Source organism: Chionomys nivalis, chromosome 22, assembly GCF_950005125.1.
Source record: "Chionomys nivalis chromosome 22, mChiNiv1.1, whole genome shotgun sequence".
Taxonomy (NCBI): domain Eukaryota; kingdom Metazoa; phylum Chordata; class Mammalia; order Rodentia; family Cricetidae; genus Chionomys; species Chionomys nivalis.
In genome coordinates, this window is record NC_080107.1 from 16,372,849 (window position 1) to 16,392,383 (window position 19,535).

The window sequence follows — 19,535 nt, forward strand, 5'->3', positions numbered from 1 at the left end:
GAAGAAAAGGATAATCTACAGCTATAATATGGTTATTGTTTGACTCGCATTTCAGCTGAGTGCACCAAAGATGACTCCTCCCCTTTACATTAAGTTTATAGATTATAGACACCAATTGCCGGATGTTGTCTGCCTCAGGAGCAACAGTGTTTCTGTGCCGTTTGAAATCTTTCCTTGTCCTTTGTGAACAGAATCTAATCCATATTCTGTTGCCTGCTCTCAGCATCTTAAGTGCAATAGGAAGCTCTAGGTGTCATCTGTGTCTTTACAGGAGCCAAATCCTTTTCTCCATGTGACACATCTCTCTAGGTCCATACACTAAGCTGTGCGTATGACGTCTGCACCTAGGTATCCCATTGGCTCTTCCAAACCGTTTGAAAGATGCTGAGTTTCCCAAACCGAACTCACATCCTTCCTATCCCTCTGCTACCGCGGATTACAGCTCCCTTACAACCTCTGTATTCTCATGATTTAGTCAGGAGCCTAGGAGATGGCTTGGATTTCTCTTTCTTCCTGAACTTCCATATCTAACTTCCACAGAACATTTCCAGCTTTGTTGCCTGTATCTGGATTCAGTCTATTACTCTCCATTTCCATCTTACTGAGTTTTCCAAGTGTTCATCAAGGCCAACAGTACATGCTACAATGCTTGCACATTATTGTGCTTTCCTTGGAGATAATCTTTCTGAATTAGTTCGTTCTACATACTGCACCAAAATGGATTTTGTAAATGTAACTAAGATCATTTGGGCAGCTTCCCACTAACCTATATATCCCATCACTATGTGATGCTATAACGTATTAACATAGGGTCAGGATTCTAAGATGTCTTCAGCTCTTTTGCTTTTCATTGCACTAGATTCATCCTAATCATTTTTAATTGTTTTAAAGTTATGGGATGTGATGAGCATATTATATGAACACTGTTCAATATTCACAACAGCGATTGATCTGATTAGGTCTATCTGTGTTACCTTACCATAGAAGTCTAATGCCAAAGTCTATATACACAATGGATACAGGTTCCTTTACTGTTAAAGGTTTGAACACGTAGAATAGACACAAAGTGAAAACCAAAACCCTCATGAAATTATGTCACATAGTGGACTGAGACATGGTCTTATAATTCTTAGAAAATGCTATTCCTAACAGGAAAATTTAATTATATGTAACAAAGTAAAATGTATTTCAAGATAAACAGTAGAGATTATGATTAATATCTTATAAATTAGTTACTAAAATACATTTAAAATAACTGTTCATGTCGTATAGTTATCACTTTGATAGCAAAATATGTACTTTTGTTAATAATCATGGTAGGCACTGAACAAACACAAGTATTTTCCTTTCAAAATAAGAGATAGAGTCAAGCTCATATATTTCTGGCAGAGCATTATTTGCAAACACAAAATTTCAAATTCAACTATTTTATTAATCATTGTCAGTTATTATTTTTTAATTGATCATAATTTTCAAATTTATGGATTTTAATGAGTGACTGAAATAGTAAGGATTCAGCGAAATTTAAACCACATTAGAGACATAGTATAGATATGTATGTTACACTGGCAAGACCACATATTGAAAAACTATGAAACTATGAAATCAAGGCACATTTTAAGAGCTAAAACCAGAAGTAAATATAGACATCCTATATGATTTTCTAAATATAAAGGCCAAGAGATAATCTGAAGATAGTTTTCAAAAGTATAACTTATCTTGAAACAATACATTCATAACAGCTTGGCTATATAAAAATAAAATAAAAGCAGACAAATCTATATCCTATCGGAAGAAAAAAACCAATCTTTTTGATTTATTGGTTTCTTGGTACCAAAAACTTATAAAAGTAGTTTGGCCTATTAATAGATACTAACTCAACAGTTGGCAATTTTTTAAATAATTTCTATGTGTATGTGGTAAGAAAATGCTTTTTAAAAAGCTTATATTGAAAGTGAGTATATAGTTTTGACAAGGAGCATTGGCAGGCCCACCTCTATGGCCATGAGGGCAGCCCCAGCTTTAAGTCCAGGACTCAAGGATAAGACTCAATCTTCACCAGTCATGCAGGCTTCACAAGTTGTATGGTTCAGTTTGAACTGGCAGCAGAATGAAGTAGCAGGCTCAGTTTTATTGTATTAATGTGGGTGCTTGTACCAACACTTTTCTCATAAGATACAGTCATTATCTGTTAAGACAATTATCGGCTATTTTTATTATCACTCATCATTAGGGTTTTTTAATATGGAGAACTTTTGTCATTGTTCTTGCTCTCAAGGAAGGCAAGACTACTCTGCTCTAAAATGTGTAGTCTTATGTATATCCAGAGAAATTGAGGAATTTAAAAAACTCACATACAATCTATGGGTAGAAAAATGTTTCATGTTATTAGTTTCTAACTTGATGTGAAGATTAAATAGTGGGTTAGGTCTCTTTTGATATATGAGCATATTTCTAAGCCAGGAAAATTACTGATTAATGTAATAAATATAAATATATATCCATATATATGTAACTTGTTAGAAGATAGTCAGGCAATAACGTTTGACTATTAAAGGAAGAAGAAAGGGAAATAACTAGGTTGAACCATTCTCTTTTCTACAGAGAAGTATCATTGTTTTATATAGAAAACTGTTTTCTTAAGTCTGCACAAATATCATGTAAATATAATATTTGGAATCAGGAAAAAGAACATTTAAAAAATACAGAGATGAGTATTGTTAATACCTCCAATGTATTAGATATGGGTTCCAAAATTGGTTTTCTTCCATTGAAAGAAAAATGCAACATCACTTGACTGAGAATGGATAACTTGTTTTAACCTTTAGCCTCAGGACTGACTGAAAACATTCAGGAATCTGGGGCTGCTGGTTCACACCTGTGGCTGAAATGCCTGAAAGACTCAGCACCAACAGAAAGTTCTAGTCAAGCCTGGCCTGCATAGTGGGAGCCTGGAGAGAGAAAGAGACAGAGACAGAGAGAGACAGAGATGAAGAGAGAGGGATGGAGAGAGAGGGATGGAGAGAGACAGAGAGAGATACAAAAGGAGACAGAGACAGAGAGAGACAGAGTGACAGAGAGAGGGATGGAGACAGAGAGAGATACAAAAGGAGACAGAGACAGAGAGAGACAGAGTGACAGAGAGAGGGATGAAGAGAGAGGGATGGAGAGAGACAGAGAGAGATACAAAAAGAGACAGGGAGCAAGGAAGTTATGTCTCAGATAAGGACTAAACATTAGAAACTGCTTGGCTGCATTTCTCATCAGAAAAGAAAGGTATTGGGGGCGGGGGTTGCCTGCGTTTTGGCCATTTCAAGCATCAAATGCCAAAGAGGACTAGGAACCTTTTCTTTCCAAGTACAAGCAGAACAGAGTAGTGATACATGCAGAATTCGTTCAGAAATACTTAGGTGATGGGAAGATTTCCTTTTGTGATTGTAGCATCGCGGCTAGATTTGTAGCTGCCCCCATCAGTAGCTGTCCTAAGGACTCTTTCTCAAGTACTTCCTAAGTGCTTGCCATGGATGCTGCTACTAGGTACTTGTCACGCATTCTGTTTGTGCTTTTTGTAACAGGCTCTCATGTAGCTCAGGTTGGCCCAGGACTCACATTGTAGCTGAGGATAGCCTCAAACTTGTGAGCCACCTGCATCTGTCTCTGAGCACGTGGGTTACAGGTTTGTTCCACCAGCCAACAATGAATTTATTGTCACAATTTACATACTATGGGTGCAGTTTTACCAAGGGAGATACTGAGATAAAATGCTAACATGTATGCTAAGTAAATACTTCTCAGATAGGATTGGAGTCTTGGTTTCTGTTCGCTAACAGGATAGTTTTTCTTCTCCTCCCCTTTATTAAAGACGGACAGTTCAGTGTTAGTTGTGGAGGGTCTCAGGATTTTAGTGGTTTAATTTGGTGTAATGACCATACATAGCATCCACACAGTACCATCTCTAGCCCCATCCTTTCTGGATTCTAGACTTGCATATGTACCTAAATCCTCAGTCCATGCCTTAATATCTAACAGGTGTCACAAATACGGGTGCTGAAAAGCAAGCAGTTGATTTGTCTACAGGTGTTGTCCTCAGAGCTGTTCCAGGATCAGTCCATAGGAACTCCAGTTTTCTCTTTGGTCCAAACTAAGCACTTAGTGCCATCTTTAGTTTCTCTTACTACATTATTGCCCACGTTCAGTTGCTCTGGAAACTGTCAGCCCTTCTGCAATATACATGTAAATTTGATGGCTCTCTGATTCTCTCACCCATAGGCAACTACTGTTCTGTGGCCACACCCAAGCATTTTAACAGGAAAGGCCTTACTATGAGAACCACAGGACCAAGGCTTGAGCTTGTGTGTGGCGTGACGCACAGAGAGAGCATTCTAAACTCCAGCTAGAAACGGTCAGTGTCGCATACATTGTTTGGTGGGATCTCTGTCCAGTTCTTACAGTATCACCAAAAGACAGAAGGCTTTATCTGCATTTATTATGAGCCCTCTTGCCTTTCTTCTTCATGTATCTCTACTTCAAGATGGTACATTTGAAATATAACATTTTAATTCATGAAATTAGGGAGTAAACTTATTTAATTCCCTATAAGGGAAAAATCTATGCCTCAGCACCACTTAAAAGCTCTGGGAGCCCCAAAAGCTCATCTTGAAGATGACCAGATGGCTCAGTGGGTTAAAGAACTCGCCATCAAACCTGATGACCTCAGTTTGATTCCCAGCACCCACACGGCGGAAGGAGAGAAGTTGCTCCCCCTAGTCATCTTACCTCTACATCTATACCTTCTTATATGTGCAAATCTCTCTCCCACAAACAAACAAACGCAAACAAAACTAAAAATTAAAATATGAGTTCCTTTTATCCATCTTAATCGATCTAAGCCTGCTTACCCATTTTGCAGCTGTGTTCCTTATGATAAAAGGCAAATCCATGTATCATCTGAATCTCCAGAGAGATCCTAGTAGAAGCCATGTCCTGACAGCCAGATTCTCTGCTAAAACTTCTGAAACTGCCTGTGCCCTGTACTAGGGGACGTCTTTGCTGGGGCTGTCTCCTGGGATTCTTAACTCTCAAGGACTTTCATAAAGTGAGGATAATAACTTCTATGAAATGTTATATAGAAGATATGATCTCCTTATGTTTCAAAACAGAATGCTGCCTCCTTTTATACAGAGGCTACCCATTCTTTTATAGAAGGGTTAACACTTCTTCCATCAGGGGAGGACAAAATTGATTTTCTCTTCCATCCAGAATTGGGGAGAAAGTCAGTACAAATGCCATTGGGGAGAGAACCTGGAGAAACATTAAGTCGTGTGTGTGTGTGTCTGTGTGTGTGTAAACTCACTTGTAAACACTCAAAAACTCAAAAGTTTACAAGCACTAACATAACAAGAGAAATTTGTACAATTCTGACCAAAAAGACGTGTGTATTTTAATCAATAAATTACTGAGGAAAAGTATTGCATAGAAACTGCTCAAATATAACACTGTAGAATTGAAGGCATGAAAGGCTATCCTGGCAGTCTAGTTAAAATGAATGAAGTCATGGAGGTAGCAAGTGATTGGAAAGGAAACGGAAGGGAAAAGAAAGAAGCATCGAGCTGGAGAGCCGAGAGCTACTCAGAAGGTAGACAAGAGCTTTGCTTACCCACTGTCCCCCCTTGCCACAGGCTTACTGCTGAAGAAGAGGAAAGAGAGAGAGAGAAACACTGACAGTCACACGTATTTTGAAAAGGATCAATTTTATAATTAAGTCAAAGAAAAAAAATATACCGTTTTTATGACCATGTCACTAAAAGGATATGAATGTACCAAAATCTTAATAGCTAATTTTCTAATGGGGTTGAAGGGAGTTAGGATGTACAGGGCGGAGGTGGCACTGAACCGAGATATTGCTTTCCCTTTATTCAATACTATAAAGGTCTGAAAAAGAAAACACAACAGGAGGGAACAGAATTTACCGAACACATCAAGGCCACTGTAAGAGAGAAAGAGACCCTTCTAAAACACCACATGTAACAGTTACCAACACATGGCATTGTGTTTTTCGGCATGGCAAAATACTCCAAACTTGGTAAGGGACGTTGGGAGGTAAGGAATACAAAGATAATTTTGTGATTAGCGCCACAAGAATTCTTGGCACCTTTGACAAGCGTTTCACTCTTATTTTCAGCGATGTCTATAGTTCTCACAAAACAACAATGAGGCTGATTCAGTAACTTCCTCATTTAGGGAATTTTCTCATGAAGATCTTGGGGTTTTCCAAATGTGGTCTTTGTTAGGCTTTTTGGGAGGGGCATTTGCATGTGCTTTAGTGTTATTTCTTCTGAGGGGAGCCACAGGACAGTGACCATCTGTGGTGTGGAGGCATAATTAAGCCTGCTAAGGACGTAAGCCTTTTGTCAAGTTCTGGGTAGAGGGATATCTCAGATCCTGCCCTTAGAAGTATAAAAATCATATGCTCCCAATTTCTACTTTTCGCCTCATCACACTGCAGTAGAACCAGGGTGAATCTGCACTCAATTTATGGTATAATTAGTATTATAAAAATAAATAATATTTGTTTATTAATAAAAATAAACTGCCTTTGTCTTCCTCACATGCCCTCTTGCAGGATCCCTCTTCAGTATCCGCCTGTCCCAAGAAGGCAGGCTCAAACAAGTGCCTTCACAAACACTTAAGATAACTAATTCATCCATTGCTGGATCAGGCCCACCCAGCATCCTAGAGATACTTTAAGAGACGGAAGGAGGTTCCTTCTTCACCATCTTAAGGAAACATGAAAATAAAAGCAACTGGACTAAACACTCACTTTCTTATTGATATAGTAGGGGTCCAGGTCCTCCAGGGGCTCTGACACCATCTCTGGAGGAATGTCTCCATAAATAAAAGGAAGGGATTTTCCTGCTTCCAAGTCACTGTTTGGCTTTGGGCCATTTTCGTCATCTTCGTCCTTGCGTTCCTGTTTGGGTCTCTTGGCTTTCTCTTCTGCAATGCGTTGTTCAATAGCAGCAAGGGATTCCCTGGTAAAGAAGCGGAAGCTGTCAGGTCCTGGCGGTACCAGCACTGATTGTGCCATCTTTTCATCCTGCTTCTTTAATCACTGTTTAGCTCCTCGCATAAGAAAGTGCTACAGAGACAGGAGGGGAAAAAGCAATGACCATTAAGAAAGAAGGTGAGGGCAGCAATCACAGGACACTGAGCACAACGTACGTAAAGCAAACGGCTAGAGAACTTCGCAAAGGCAACTGCATCTAGCATCGTGAGCTCTCTCTCGTGCATGCATTCCTCTGCCTGCATGGGGATCTTTCGCTCGCATCCAGTAGGTGTGTATGAGGTAATCCGTTCTCCCACTCCTGAAATGTTTGAAATGATTGTGCTACTTGGGGAAAACACCCTGCTCAGAGCTTGCAAATGGAAGATACTGGTGCATGCTTGCTGTTTCACTTGTGTGAATATTTTTTGGGGAGCCATTTCCCTCTCTCGCGTTCTTTCTGGAAATATGTCAGTTACAAAACAAGAGCAAAAAAAAAAAATCACACAAAATCATAGAAGCAGGGCTTTGTGATAATCTCCCCTCCCCCGCTCTCTTTCTCCATTTTCTTTTTCTTTCTTTCTTTTTTTTTAGTTTTCCTTTGACCCAGTTTATCACCTTTAAGTGTTCATTCAAAACTGTGTCACCTGAGAAATCCTGCAAGACCTGCCTGTGGAAACAGGTAGAGAAAGAGGAGAGGGGAGTGGGGTAAAGAGGAGCAGGAGATGCCCGGCTGTGCTTGGACCTGCTGGCAAACTTCACAGGAAGGGACCAGGCACCTGCCAGCACAGGCAGGATGTCACTCCCATCAGAGGTCTGGAGCTTGGGCCTCCTAGCTTGACAAACTGTTGCCAACTAGTGTAATTGCTTCTTAAACGAACGAGTTCGCAGTCCGCAAAGAAACACCACAGAGGGATACCAGGTTTCCGAGGAAGTCCCATTTCACAAAAATCAAGCAGAGTAGTTCAAATATCCATTTCAGAACTTGGACTTGGAAAAATAAAATAGCCTAACACAGTTTCTCTTTTGAGCATAGCCCCTATGGCACGGGTTTTCCTGATGATGTAATTGGGCTTTAACTGATGCTCAAATCATATCTTATTTATTAAAGTAGATAACTTGACAGATGTGGTTGCAAATGTGATCTCAGCCAGTTACAGGAATTTCTGTGCTATTTAAAGAATACAGCAACATTTTTGACCCTAGAATGCCATTTCTTCAAAAATCACTCTATTTTTTTTCTAAAAAAAAAATCCATTTTAACCTCCACACTACAGAAATGAGTTGCCACTGTCATATGTGAAATGCCTCTTCTAGGAGTAACATAAGTTGCCAATTCATTTCTGCAGTCTCCACCTAGTAAAACACAAGAAAAATCCGAACAACACAAGCTGCTGAATAGTTTTCAGTTAAGAAATGTACATAAATATAATTTTTGAAGTTAACCAGAACCTTTCCGGTGCCGGGTGTCAGTCTGCCCTGTCAGCATCACAGGGTCTCCAAACCATCCCTCATCTTCCTTCACTCATCCCCAGAGGTTCTCCTGCCTAGCGGCAGGCACAGGTATCAAGATGGTCCTTCCACATTCAAGGGGGGGGGGGTACTGCTGTACCCCTGCCTAGGGGGACAGACATGCTAAAACATGCAGCCAGCAGTTTCAAAATGAAAAGGGTTCCCCTATAGATTTCCCCAAGGATTCTACTGCAAAGGTAGAGAAACCTCACAGAGACCAAGCATAGTAAGAACAGGAACACATTACCCCTGAAGAAGCTTTTATACTCAGAGTTTGGGAAGCTGGAACCAAGGCGCCTGCAGCTAAAATTCCATCATGCTTTTTTTTTTTTTAAAAAAAAAAGAAAGAAAGAAAGAAAGAAAGAAAGAAAAAGAAAAAAAAAATCTTTTTCAAATTCTCCTTTAAAGACCACACCTAACTTCCTGCAAGAGGATTCTGGTAACTGAAGTAAGAACGGGCATTTCCTGTCTGGGGACTACAAAGTGACATTTTTGTAACTGCCACTAGAGGGCCAGGAGCTGTGAAGGAAAACACCTTCTCAGAAAAACACCGCGGAGGCAGCAGGCAGCCCGCAGAGTTCAGGGGTGGAGCCCGCAGGGTCTGTAAACTGCAGCAGACCTAAAGCATTGCGACAGGTGGCGGAGTTACCTAGCTGAACGGCAACGCTTCCATGCATTCCTTTTATTTTCTAAGCCAGAACGTCATTTCATCAAAATAAAGAATGCAAAAGTATAAAGAAGCCAATAGCCAAGGGTTAAAAAGATTCCAATCTCAGTAGCTGGTTGCTGATTCTATTAATGAAATCATATTAATGGACACATTATACACAGTCAGATTTAACATTACTCTCCGTTCCAGAATATCTGGGCTCCAACAGATTGTTTGCAGATATAATGAAGAGGCAACCCTTGTGCTGTGTAAGTAAATGTTCTCCAGTAAGAAATGTTTAATAATGCACAAGGATTTTTTTTTCCCCCTTTGACTAGGCCATTGAAGAGGAACCAGAGGGGATTTGGAGAGATGGTTCTGTGGAGAAAGCACTTGCTGCACCAAAATGAGAGCCTCAGTTTGTATCCACAGCACCTACATAAAATGCAGGCAGATGTGATAGCCCGCCTGCAGTCCAAGGGCTACCAAAGCAGAGACAGTGAATCTCCAAGCTGAGCTAGGAAGACTAGTCAAAGCAGTTTCCTCCAGGTTCAACTGAGAAACGCTGGCCAATAAACACAAAGGAGAACAGTCAAGGGAGATACCTAGCACAATCGCTGGCCTTGACACACATGCCTCCGTGGACATTTTTCACAAACATGCACACACACTGAAATACACACTCCGTACCCATGGTTCTCATCTGTCCTAATGCTGTGGTGCCTTAATGCTGTTCTTCATTCTGTCATGACCCCCAACCATAAAGTTATTTCATTGCTACTGTAATTTTGCTACTGTTATACATCATAATATAGAATCTGATATGTAGGGTATTTGATATACAACCTTCAGAGGGCTTGCAACCCATGGGTTGAGAACATCAAGGTACACAAACCCAAAAGGAAAAATATATATAGAAAAGAAGAGCTACCAGAAAAAAAAATGTAGTTCTGACAAGAAACTGAGACCCTAGCTGGCACTCTGTCAACTAATAACATAATAAGATGGAGGACTTACTATGTGCCAGTCACTGGGCTAAGATGCCTGCACACACAGCCCCACAACTCTATGAAGTCATGCTTTCCGGACGCGTATTTGAAAAAAGAGAGGAACACTGAGATCAGGAAGTCTCCTAAAGTCATGTAAACACAACTCAAGCTCCAAGTCTGACAACAAAACCTGTAACCTTTCCACAATCATGAAAAGAAACACTCACACAGCTTCAGCCTAAGCTGAACAGGAAACCACACGCTGGGCAGTGGTGCAAGTTTGTCCTTATTGTCTACCTGCTTGGATTTGGAATCACCTAGGAGACACATCTCTGGCCATGTTTATGGAGGGTATTTTCAGAGAGGTTTAAACCAATGAAAAGTCACACTGAATAGGGGAGGCCCTGTGACAGGGTTTGGAGTCCTAGATTGAATAGCACAGGCAAAAAAAAAAAAAAAGGAGAAAGCCAATGGACTACCAGATTTTTCTGCTTTTTGACTACAGACACAATATCCCCAGCTGCCACATGCTCTTTGCCACCTCCTGTCTCTGTGCCTTTCCCACCATGATGGATTGGGCACCTTCTTAAATCAGGCATTTTGTAACTTCCATGAAAAGTGAACAATACAAGTTATTCTTCTAATGTTACATATTTGCACATTTTTTCTTGTCTTGTTTTCAGCAGAGATAGTACTTGCTGGAAATGAAGAAGGGGGAAAGTTAGCCAGAAATAGTATTTTACTCACTGGAGCATATATCTTCTGGTTGTAAAGAAAATGACTCAAATAGGTTACAACAAAAAGAAAATTTTAAAAAAAAAGAGTAAGGATTTGTTGGTTTGCAGTTTGTTGTCCAAGGCTAACATTAAGTATAGGGGGAGTCAGGAGGACCTCAAGTGATATCATCAGCACAGAGTTACTCTGTACCTGTCGGCTCTTATAGTGTGAGGTACTTTATAGAGGCTCTTAGTCCTACACAAAGTCCAGATTGCCAACTTCCCAAACTCAAGTGTAATAGGAAAAACAACAATGCAGCTAACACACACACACACACATACACCCCAAACAACAAAAACCAAAAAGCTGTTATTGTCTCTCACTGGCCCCAGTTCTAGATGGGTCTTAAAGGGCCAGTTTGTACAGAGCAATGTTTCCAATGAACAGGCCTTTCCTGAGCTACTTGCTTTGGAATAGAAAATCCTCCCCTAAGGCACGTGAACCATAAGGTCATATTGGTGAAATAGAAGTACCCAAAACTAGCAGGGGTAGGGAGAGATCTGAAGAGACAGCTCTGTGGTTAAGAGCACTTGCTGCTCTTCCAAAGGACCTGAGATTGGTTCCCAATGTCTATGTTCGTGGCTCACAATTCTCATAATTCCAGTTCTCTCTCTCTCTCTCTCTCTCTCTCTCTCTCTCTCTCTCATACACATGCACAAACACATACACACAAGCAAAAATGAAAAAAGTCTTAAAAAAACCAGAATTGTGTTTAGTGTAGTAGGATATATTAACACAAATATGTACTTTAGTAATATACTAGTAGTCAAATTTCAATGCCTGGAAATCTGGCAAATAATATCGATATCAGAATATACACACAGTTACCAGAGGACTTCAATTATACTCATTTGTGTCACTCCTCATGCAGAATATTTTGTACTAACTTTTTGGTGAGGTTTTATTTTTGGGAGACTCATAAAAAACTGGAGAGACAGCAATATTACATAAAGAAGTTGGAAAAAGAAAGAACTAGAAATTGTATTTCTAAATTCTATTGTCATTGCTCTATTATTTCTCTGTCAATGATTTATTTTCTTTGGTTTTCCAAATCACAAAAATGAAGAGTAGAAGAGTTAATGAGCCAGTCTAGGTATAGTCCTGCTTTCTTATAATCTGCTTGCTAGGAAGATGGAAAGAGGAAAATTTATGGGGCTTCCTGGATAACCAGCTCATCTTAGCAGGCAAGCTCCACATCAGAGAAAGATCATATCTCACAAAGAAAACAAGGGGGCGGGCACTTGGGGCTCAACCTCTGTTCTCCACACACGTGTGCACATGTATCTGCACATACCATGCACATATAGAGACACATGAACTTATATGTGTATAAACATACACATGTACAAAGGAACATTGATGAAATAAAAATCTAAATTAAGCCATTTTATTATACATAATAATATAAACATAAATGATACATTTATATCCATAAAGGGACAATTATAAACTCAAGGCTATGTAGTAGCTATTGCATAACTAATTCCTCTGCATAAGAATTGACATTTATATAATGTAATAAGTACCGTAAAGATAAACACAGCAAGAAAATGACTATTATTATTTACTGTAGATAAGGATGTAATCATGTAGTAATTTATAATGAATAGCTCTGGATAACTTAAGATCCTAGATTGTTTGGCACCCCAGTGTGAAGAAGGTTGGGAAAAATCTGAGAAATACGGGTTTCTAGCAGTGCCCTTTAAGTCCTGTTTTTAAATAGCGACTTCGTTTTCTTCAATATATGCAAAAACTTAGATAACACTTGTTAAATCTTATTTGAAGTTTTGTTCCCTCCAGATTTCTCAGCGCCTTTAGTCCTGGCGTTTGAGTCTGTCCTGTGCTTTTTAGTGGTCTCCTGCTGTGGTTTTGTGTTTCCTTTCTCTTTATTCAGCCTGAATCCAGCCCATTTCTGTAAGGAACAATTTCCCCAAGGGGGAGAAAGTTCTGGACAACCAGACTTTCATGTTTTCCGTAGTAGATTAGGAAGGGAGCACAATGCACCATGAAAAACCAGAGTGCAGGCTGTACACGTTGAAAACTGTCGTTTTCTTTTCCAATACTAGATGCATTCTGATATGGAACAAATTCATTTTCAGTTCTTTGACTTCATATTTATATGCAATGAGTATTTTTTATTAAAGACAAACATTCACTTTTATGATTGTTATGTCTTTGCATTTTTTTTTTTGATTTACAGAAATGCTTATAAATTGTACCACGATGAACTCAGTGAGATATGTCGATTGAAGAAGAATCATTGCGCGTGCAATTTTTCTGAAAATCAAGGGAGATATTCAGGACTGGAAAGATGCATCAGTGAATAAAGTCTTCAATTCAGATTCCCAGAACCCACATAAAATTGGGGCATCGTGATGCCTTCTGAAATCAAGCATTAAGAAGCTGAGATATGTGTGTTTAGCAAATTTGTCGGCAAGGCAATCCAGCAAAATTTCCACAATTCACGTTCAGTGAGAGACCCTGCCCTTCAAAATAAGATAGAGTGCAATAGAGAAAGATGCCCAGAGTTGGTCCCTCTGGTCGCTGGAACGGAATTGGCCCCCATAATCTCGTAAGGAGTGACACTATTAAAAGGTGTGGCTTGGTTGGATTGGGTCAGACCTTGTTGGAGGAAGTGAGTCTCTGTGTGGGCAGGTTTTGTGCTTTCCCATGCTCAGGATACCATCTAGTGTCTCAGTTGACTTCCTGCCGCCCTTAAGATGAAGGGCTCTTAGCTACTCCTCTAGCACCACCTCTGACTGCAGCCATGCTCTCTGCCATGATGACAATGGACTGAACCTCTGAAGTAGTAAATGAGCCCCCACAAGTATACGCTTTCCTTATGAACTGCTGTGGTCATGGTGTGTCTTCAAAGCAGTAGAAACCCTAACTAAGAAAGTCCCTGATGTCCACAAATGCACACAGAGGTGATTGCAATCCCCTCATGTGTACACACATGCATATAATACACTAACTATAAACACATGCTTCTGTGTGCACGTGTGCATGTGTGCAAGCACACACAAGCGTGAACACACACACACACAAAGACATGTGACCACTCTTCTGATTTTATGGTTTTCATTTGCTATTTAATGCTGCATTAACTAAAGCAGGAAGATACAGGGCAAGCACTGGTCTGCACAGTCTCCTTTGATTCAAAATGGGATTGTGCCTCTTCTGTCTCTCAGGGAATTCAATTTACTCTTTCTGTGAGCCCCCTTCTCTCATTGCTGTTGAGGTAGACTTTCCCCTCCAGTGGGCTGCTGCCTTTATATCTGAGCACACTCGGGTTTGTTGTGATATAAAGCCCTGTCTCTTGCTTGCTCTAGCATTGGCAGGCTTGAGTGTGTTCTTGACGGCACCTTGGCCTGCATTTGTGTTCCCCAAATTTTAACAAAGTTAGCAACAGTAGAACATGAATTTCTTCCCATCAGCAGCTTAGTGTTCTCCTTGGAGTGTGGCAATAGCTATTGGGAGGAGATGAGAACAAGAATCCTAACCAGTTTGGGATACCTGGGGCAGGGGTGTAGATTGAAACATGGAGGTCTGTAAGATTCCCTGCAAATCTAGCCCTGATAAAACTCTCAACCAACTGTTCTCCCTGATTTATTTTTTACTTCTTCAGTATAGAAGCCAGCTTATTTTAAAATGCAAGACAAACCAAGGCGCTAGATTACTAAAACTTCTAAAATGAAATCCATTTTTTCAAGGAAAAATCAAAGCATGCTAATTGCTAAGCTCTGTCTATCACCACTATCACCTTCTACAATCTTCAGTTCTCTCTGCTGTCCTCCATGATCACTGTTCTCAAGCACTCAAGACACAACTTCAGCTTATACACATAAACTGGTTTTCTCTTTGCCTGAAGTGGCACGCGTGAGTGTGTGTGCGCACACACACAGTGCTAGTCATTTGCTTGACTCATTCCCCTCCTATGTCATAATCTTTGCTATTTTTTTCCTCAATGATGATTCCTTCTCCAACCATACTGCATAAAATTGCAAACCATCTGTACACATTCAAATGTACGCCATGACAGCATCTTCTCCCCTATTTCCCTCTATTGTTTCATCTGTTACTATTATATGGGTGAATTACTTTATAGTTCCTGTCTCTGTCAATTCTAATGCAAAGTTCACATCTTAGGTCAGTCACTCCAGAGGCAGATACTGAACTGGGTTAAGGTAGTCTCTGGAGGATGAGAAAGTAAGGTCTTTCATGGAGTTGCAGGTCTGGATAAAGAGGAAGTCAGCCAAACATTTGACTTCCAAATCCTGCCCTGACTCTTCATGAAACTGTAGTAGTTAGTCATCTGATAACTATGTATGAAATAGAAACTCCCAGGAACTTTCTGCATTATTATTATTAAGTGAGAACAGAGAGTCAAATAATCCAAAGGCAGTTCTCCAAAAAGTGGCACAGCTACAGCTTCCTAGAAGAAAACCACTAACTCACAGAGAGGTAGGAGATCACAAGAAGAAATAGAAAGGACCATCATGGTCCTGCACTGGGTAGAGCAACATGGTATCAAAATGAGGCAACCGTGTACATTCTTTTGTTCCTGTGTCACCTACTCTTAGGACTAGCTCTAATCTCTAACAGGAACCCATATATAGATAGAACAAAGTATATAATTATGTAATGGGTAGCTTCTCAGGCACAGGTTCTGTGGTACTCTGGGTATGCAGCAGACTAATTATTCTTTCTATTTCTTTTAGAAGCACCATGTCATGTATTCATAGTGTCAACATTCTCTGTCTCCTCTCTCTTCTTCATGTTGCTCCAACCTATGATGTCAACCAGATCTCTGCATTACTTTCATTCATCTCATCTCTTCTCCTTCCTCTGGCAGAGAAGCAATCTTATTAACCACTGAGACATCTCTCCAGTTCTCTCCCTCATTAGGGCAAAAGGGATCTTATAGGAGTCCGATGTTTCAGAGTTTCATTTACAAGTTTATGTAAGTAACTGGGCACACTTAGGATACCTCCATTTCCTAATGCATGGTTCCCAACCCACAGTCAACCAGGCTCTTCACCCTTCCTCCTCATTCTTCCTCCTCTCCTCTGTCCTCCCCTTCACCTTCCCCCCACAGTTCTACACTCACACTCAACACATTTGCTTGGCATTTCTTTTTTTGAATTAATTAATTAATTTTTTTTATTAAAAATTTCCACCTCCTCCCCTCCTCCCATTTTCCTCCTCATCCACCCTCCCCCTCCCTCTCCAGTCCAAAGAGCAGTCAGGGTTCCCTGCCCTGTGGGAAGTCCTTGCTTGGCATTTCTTTTGGACTCTGTCTTATTTCACTGGCACACCAAGGCCATACTCATTTGACATTTTAAAAAGCCGATCAATGTCCAGTTGCTTTGAAAAGTTTTGTTAAATTAGTTCTTCACTATCTAAATTTATATCTCATTTATATTTAAAATAGAAAGTTTGCTTGGTATTAATCTTTCAAGTCTCTCCTTTGAAAACAGCTTTCTTTGCTTTAGTTCATACCCTAATCTACTTTCGGCTGAAAACGGTAAACATCACCCCACATCTGCCACCTCTACCAAAGACTCCAACCCTTCCCTACTATCATTCAGAAGATGTACCAACATGTACCAACTGCACCATGGCGGAAAGAGCCAACTGTCTGGTTTTCCTGCTCTATTTATCTTTACCTTGTTCAGACACGATATCTAAGTTTTCCTAAGCTTGTTTCTTGACGTGTTTCTGCTATCAAGAGTCAGCTGACATGGTTTCCATTACCCAAAATTTAACATATACCAGTTCAATCTGGCATTAGCAACCTTAAGCCTCAAATTTTATATTTTCCAAGAACATTTTCACCACTTTCTAACTGGAGATGCTCTTTCACTTCTTCAGCCTCTAGGAGACTTGCTACCCAAACCCTGATTGTGAAAACAGAGGCAATCACCTGTATTACCAAGTGGGGAGGCTCTCCTCTTTTCTGCCTTGTCATTCTTCTAGAACATAAGGTACTCGCACACAGCAAACACTCAGAGAAACAACTGAATAGCAGGAGATTTCATAGACTCTGCTCTGAGCACCTTGGAGGGGATTTTGTATACAACAGGCTGTTGTGACTCCGTGGGCAGATCTAAAACTAATATTCACTGACTAAAAATCTTTCTTAGTACCCTAAAGTAAACCAAAGACCATTGGACCTTACAAATGATAATATCCATCTTGATTTGAAGACACAAGATCCAACTGAAACGCTTCCTTCTATCTGCCTCAATCGGTGAAAAATAAAACCCAGTATGAACCAATCAGAAGTACCAAGCATTGCAGTTATGTAAGGAGGGATTTTCCTTGTGACCCAACTGCTATATTTGAACACATATTTCCTTTGATTTACTCTTGAACCCTCTCTTACAAAACACCTCTAGTTTGGAGCTGTCTGAATGAAGAACTGATGTTTGCACAAATCCTAAAATTGTATTATTCCTTAGTTTACTTTGTTATAAATATAGCAACCTCATTCCAAGCATAGATGACCAACACAATAGGAACTAACAGCATCTTTGGGATTTCTTTGTCTCATAACGTCAAGTCAGGTCATATATCTTTTTAACATTACAGATCCTTTGCTTTGTGTATTATGACTTCCCATTTTGAATTTTTATGGATTCCCATGTGTGTGAACTTGTGTAACTCTGCATCTATGTTCTATTTCTTTGGCTCTTTTTCTTGTTTGGTTGTCGTTTTCTGATGTGTTTATTTTGCATTTATTTTATTTCATCCCATAGAATCCTGTTTGTTTTCTAACATTAGACAGAAAGGGTACAGATCTGGATGGGAGGGTAGGTGAAGAAGGACTGGGAGGAGCATGGGAAGGAGAAACTGTCATTAGAATATATTGTATGAAAAATATCTATTTACAGTAAAAGAAAAAGAAATATAGGCAATAATGGTTAAATACTAAGACTTGAACAAAGCAAAATGAATGGTTAAAAATATTTAGCAATTCCACTTATTGAAACAAAGCAGACATTTGGATATATGTATGTACTTATCCAGAAGCTTTACAATTGTTTTGCTTTTTTTACTTCTAGAGTCTATAATTTATCAGCAATTTGTCTCGTACTAAATAAAAAGTCAGAATACAATTTTATAATTATTAAGATAATTTATGTAAAGTCTAGATAAGACCTCAGTCAAATTCTGGAGGTGACCCCAGAACATGTCATCCTCCTCATCAGTGGAGAGTCCCACACGCCCACTCCCTCCTCCAGAGCAGATGACGAGTGCAGGCTTGGTGGGGAAACTCTAGCCTCTAGTGACTCCTGCACCCTGTGAGGTCTTCATAAACACATGGTGCTGAAGTAACAATGAATTCAAATTCGCATTTGTGTATCTAGATCTAAATATGTCAGAGGAGAAGACAAAGTAAGGGATTATTGCATCAACAAACATGGCTCACTAAATAACTAATCAGGGCTCATAGGGGCTCACAGAAACTGACAACCAGGGAGCCTGCAGGGGTCTGAGCTAGGTTCTCTGTATAGATGTTATGGTTGTGCAGCCTGGTGTTCTTGTGCGACACCTAACAGTGGAATCAGGGACTGTCTCTGACTCTTTTGACTGATTTTGGGACCATTTTTCTCCTTCCAGGTTGCCTCATCCAGCTTTAATATGAGGGGATGTGCTTAGTCTTACTGCAGTATGATATGCAGCTTAGTTGATATCTCTGGGAAGTCGGCCCTTGGAGGAGGAGTGGATCTAGGGTAGAGGGGAGGTGGTGGGGAGGGTCTGGGAGTAGAGGAGAGAGGGGAAACTGTGGTTGAGGTGTAATATATGACAGAAGAATGCATCTTAAAATGAAATGAATGATGAGTGTTTTGGACTATATTGTGAAAAGCATTCAAGAGCAATGCCATGAGATCCTCTTATATCCTCTCCAGAATCTGGAGTAAAATATATTCTTTACACTGTTGACTAATATATAAACATGTATTTTCAGTGACTATGTCAAAAATTAATGATTAATGATTTTGGAAATGCAGCCTTTTAATTCAGAGTGCTATGGCTCTCCAAACTTGGGCACGCCTCCTTTTGCGGTTGCTGCTTTTGTCTGTGGGATAGTCATGTGTGCTTTTGCCATTCTGTTTCCAGTTGTGCATACGCAGCATCTTCCATCCAGAAGATCTGGGTTTGCTTTCTGCTCTTGGGTAGAACCACGCCTCTGGACAAAGATAACAACTTCACTGCAGATGCAAGTGTTCGCTTCTTTCTTCTGCTGCTTTCTGGCTGTGGTTCTTTGATGAAAGTGCTTAGGTCATTTCCGGGGTTAAAAGAGCTAGAAGATGCACATAAAATACTGAATGCTATGAACATTCATTTACCCCTGTGCTTTTCAAGGTCTTATGCATGTGACATTATGCTGAGCATGTGAATAAAATTAAATGTAAAGCGAACATTTTATATATTCTCAATATTAATAATCAAGTTAATAATTCAGCAGTTTACATATTATTGTACTTTCGTATTTTATTTGTTGTTGGTGGGGATATATGAGCCAAGCAGCAAAATTTTAAGCATCTACAGAGGAGCA

At 39.9% G+C, this 19,535-nt stretch overlaps 1 protein-coding gene across 4 annotated transcripts in view; it reads right to left on the minus strand.

Moving 5' to 3' along the window:
* Window positions 1-19,535, minus strand: part of Scn2a (sodium voltage-gated channel alpha subunit 2) — a 118,645-nt gene that overhangs the window by 70,252 nt on the left and 28,858 nt on the right. For 2 of the 4 annotated variants that reach the window (XM_057755555.1, XM_057755556.1), the window contains exons 2-3: window positions 6,821-7,138; window positions 5,813-5,931 (exon numbers count right to left, since the gene is read on the minus strand). In XM_057755555.1, coding sequence (XP_057611538.1) covers window positions 5,813-5,931; window positions 6,821-7,087 — 386 coding nt within the window. In that variant the 5' untranslated portion in view covers window positions 7,088-7,138. Of the gene's footprint in view, window positions 1-5,812; window positions 5,932-6,820; window positions 7,139-8,801; window positions 8,848-19,535 lie in introns of those variants that run through there. The other 2 variants (XM_057755557.1, XM_057755559.1) reach the window with 2 other exon arrangements.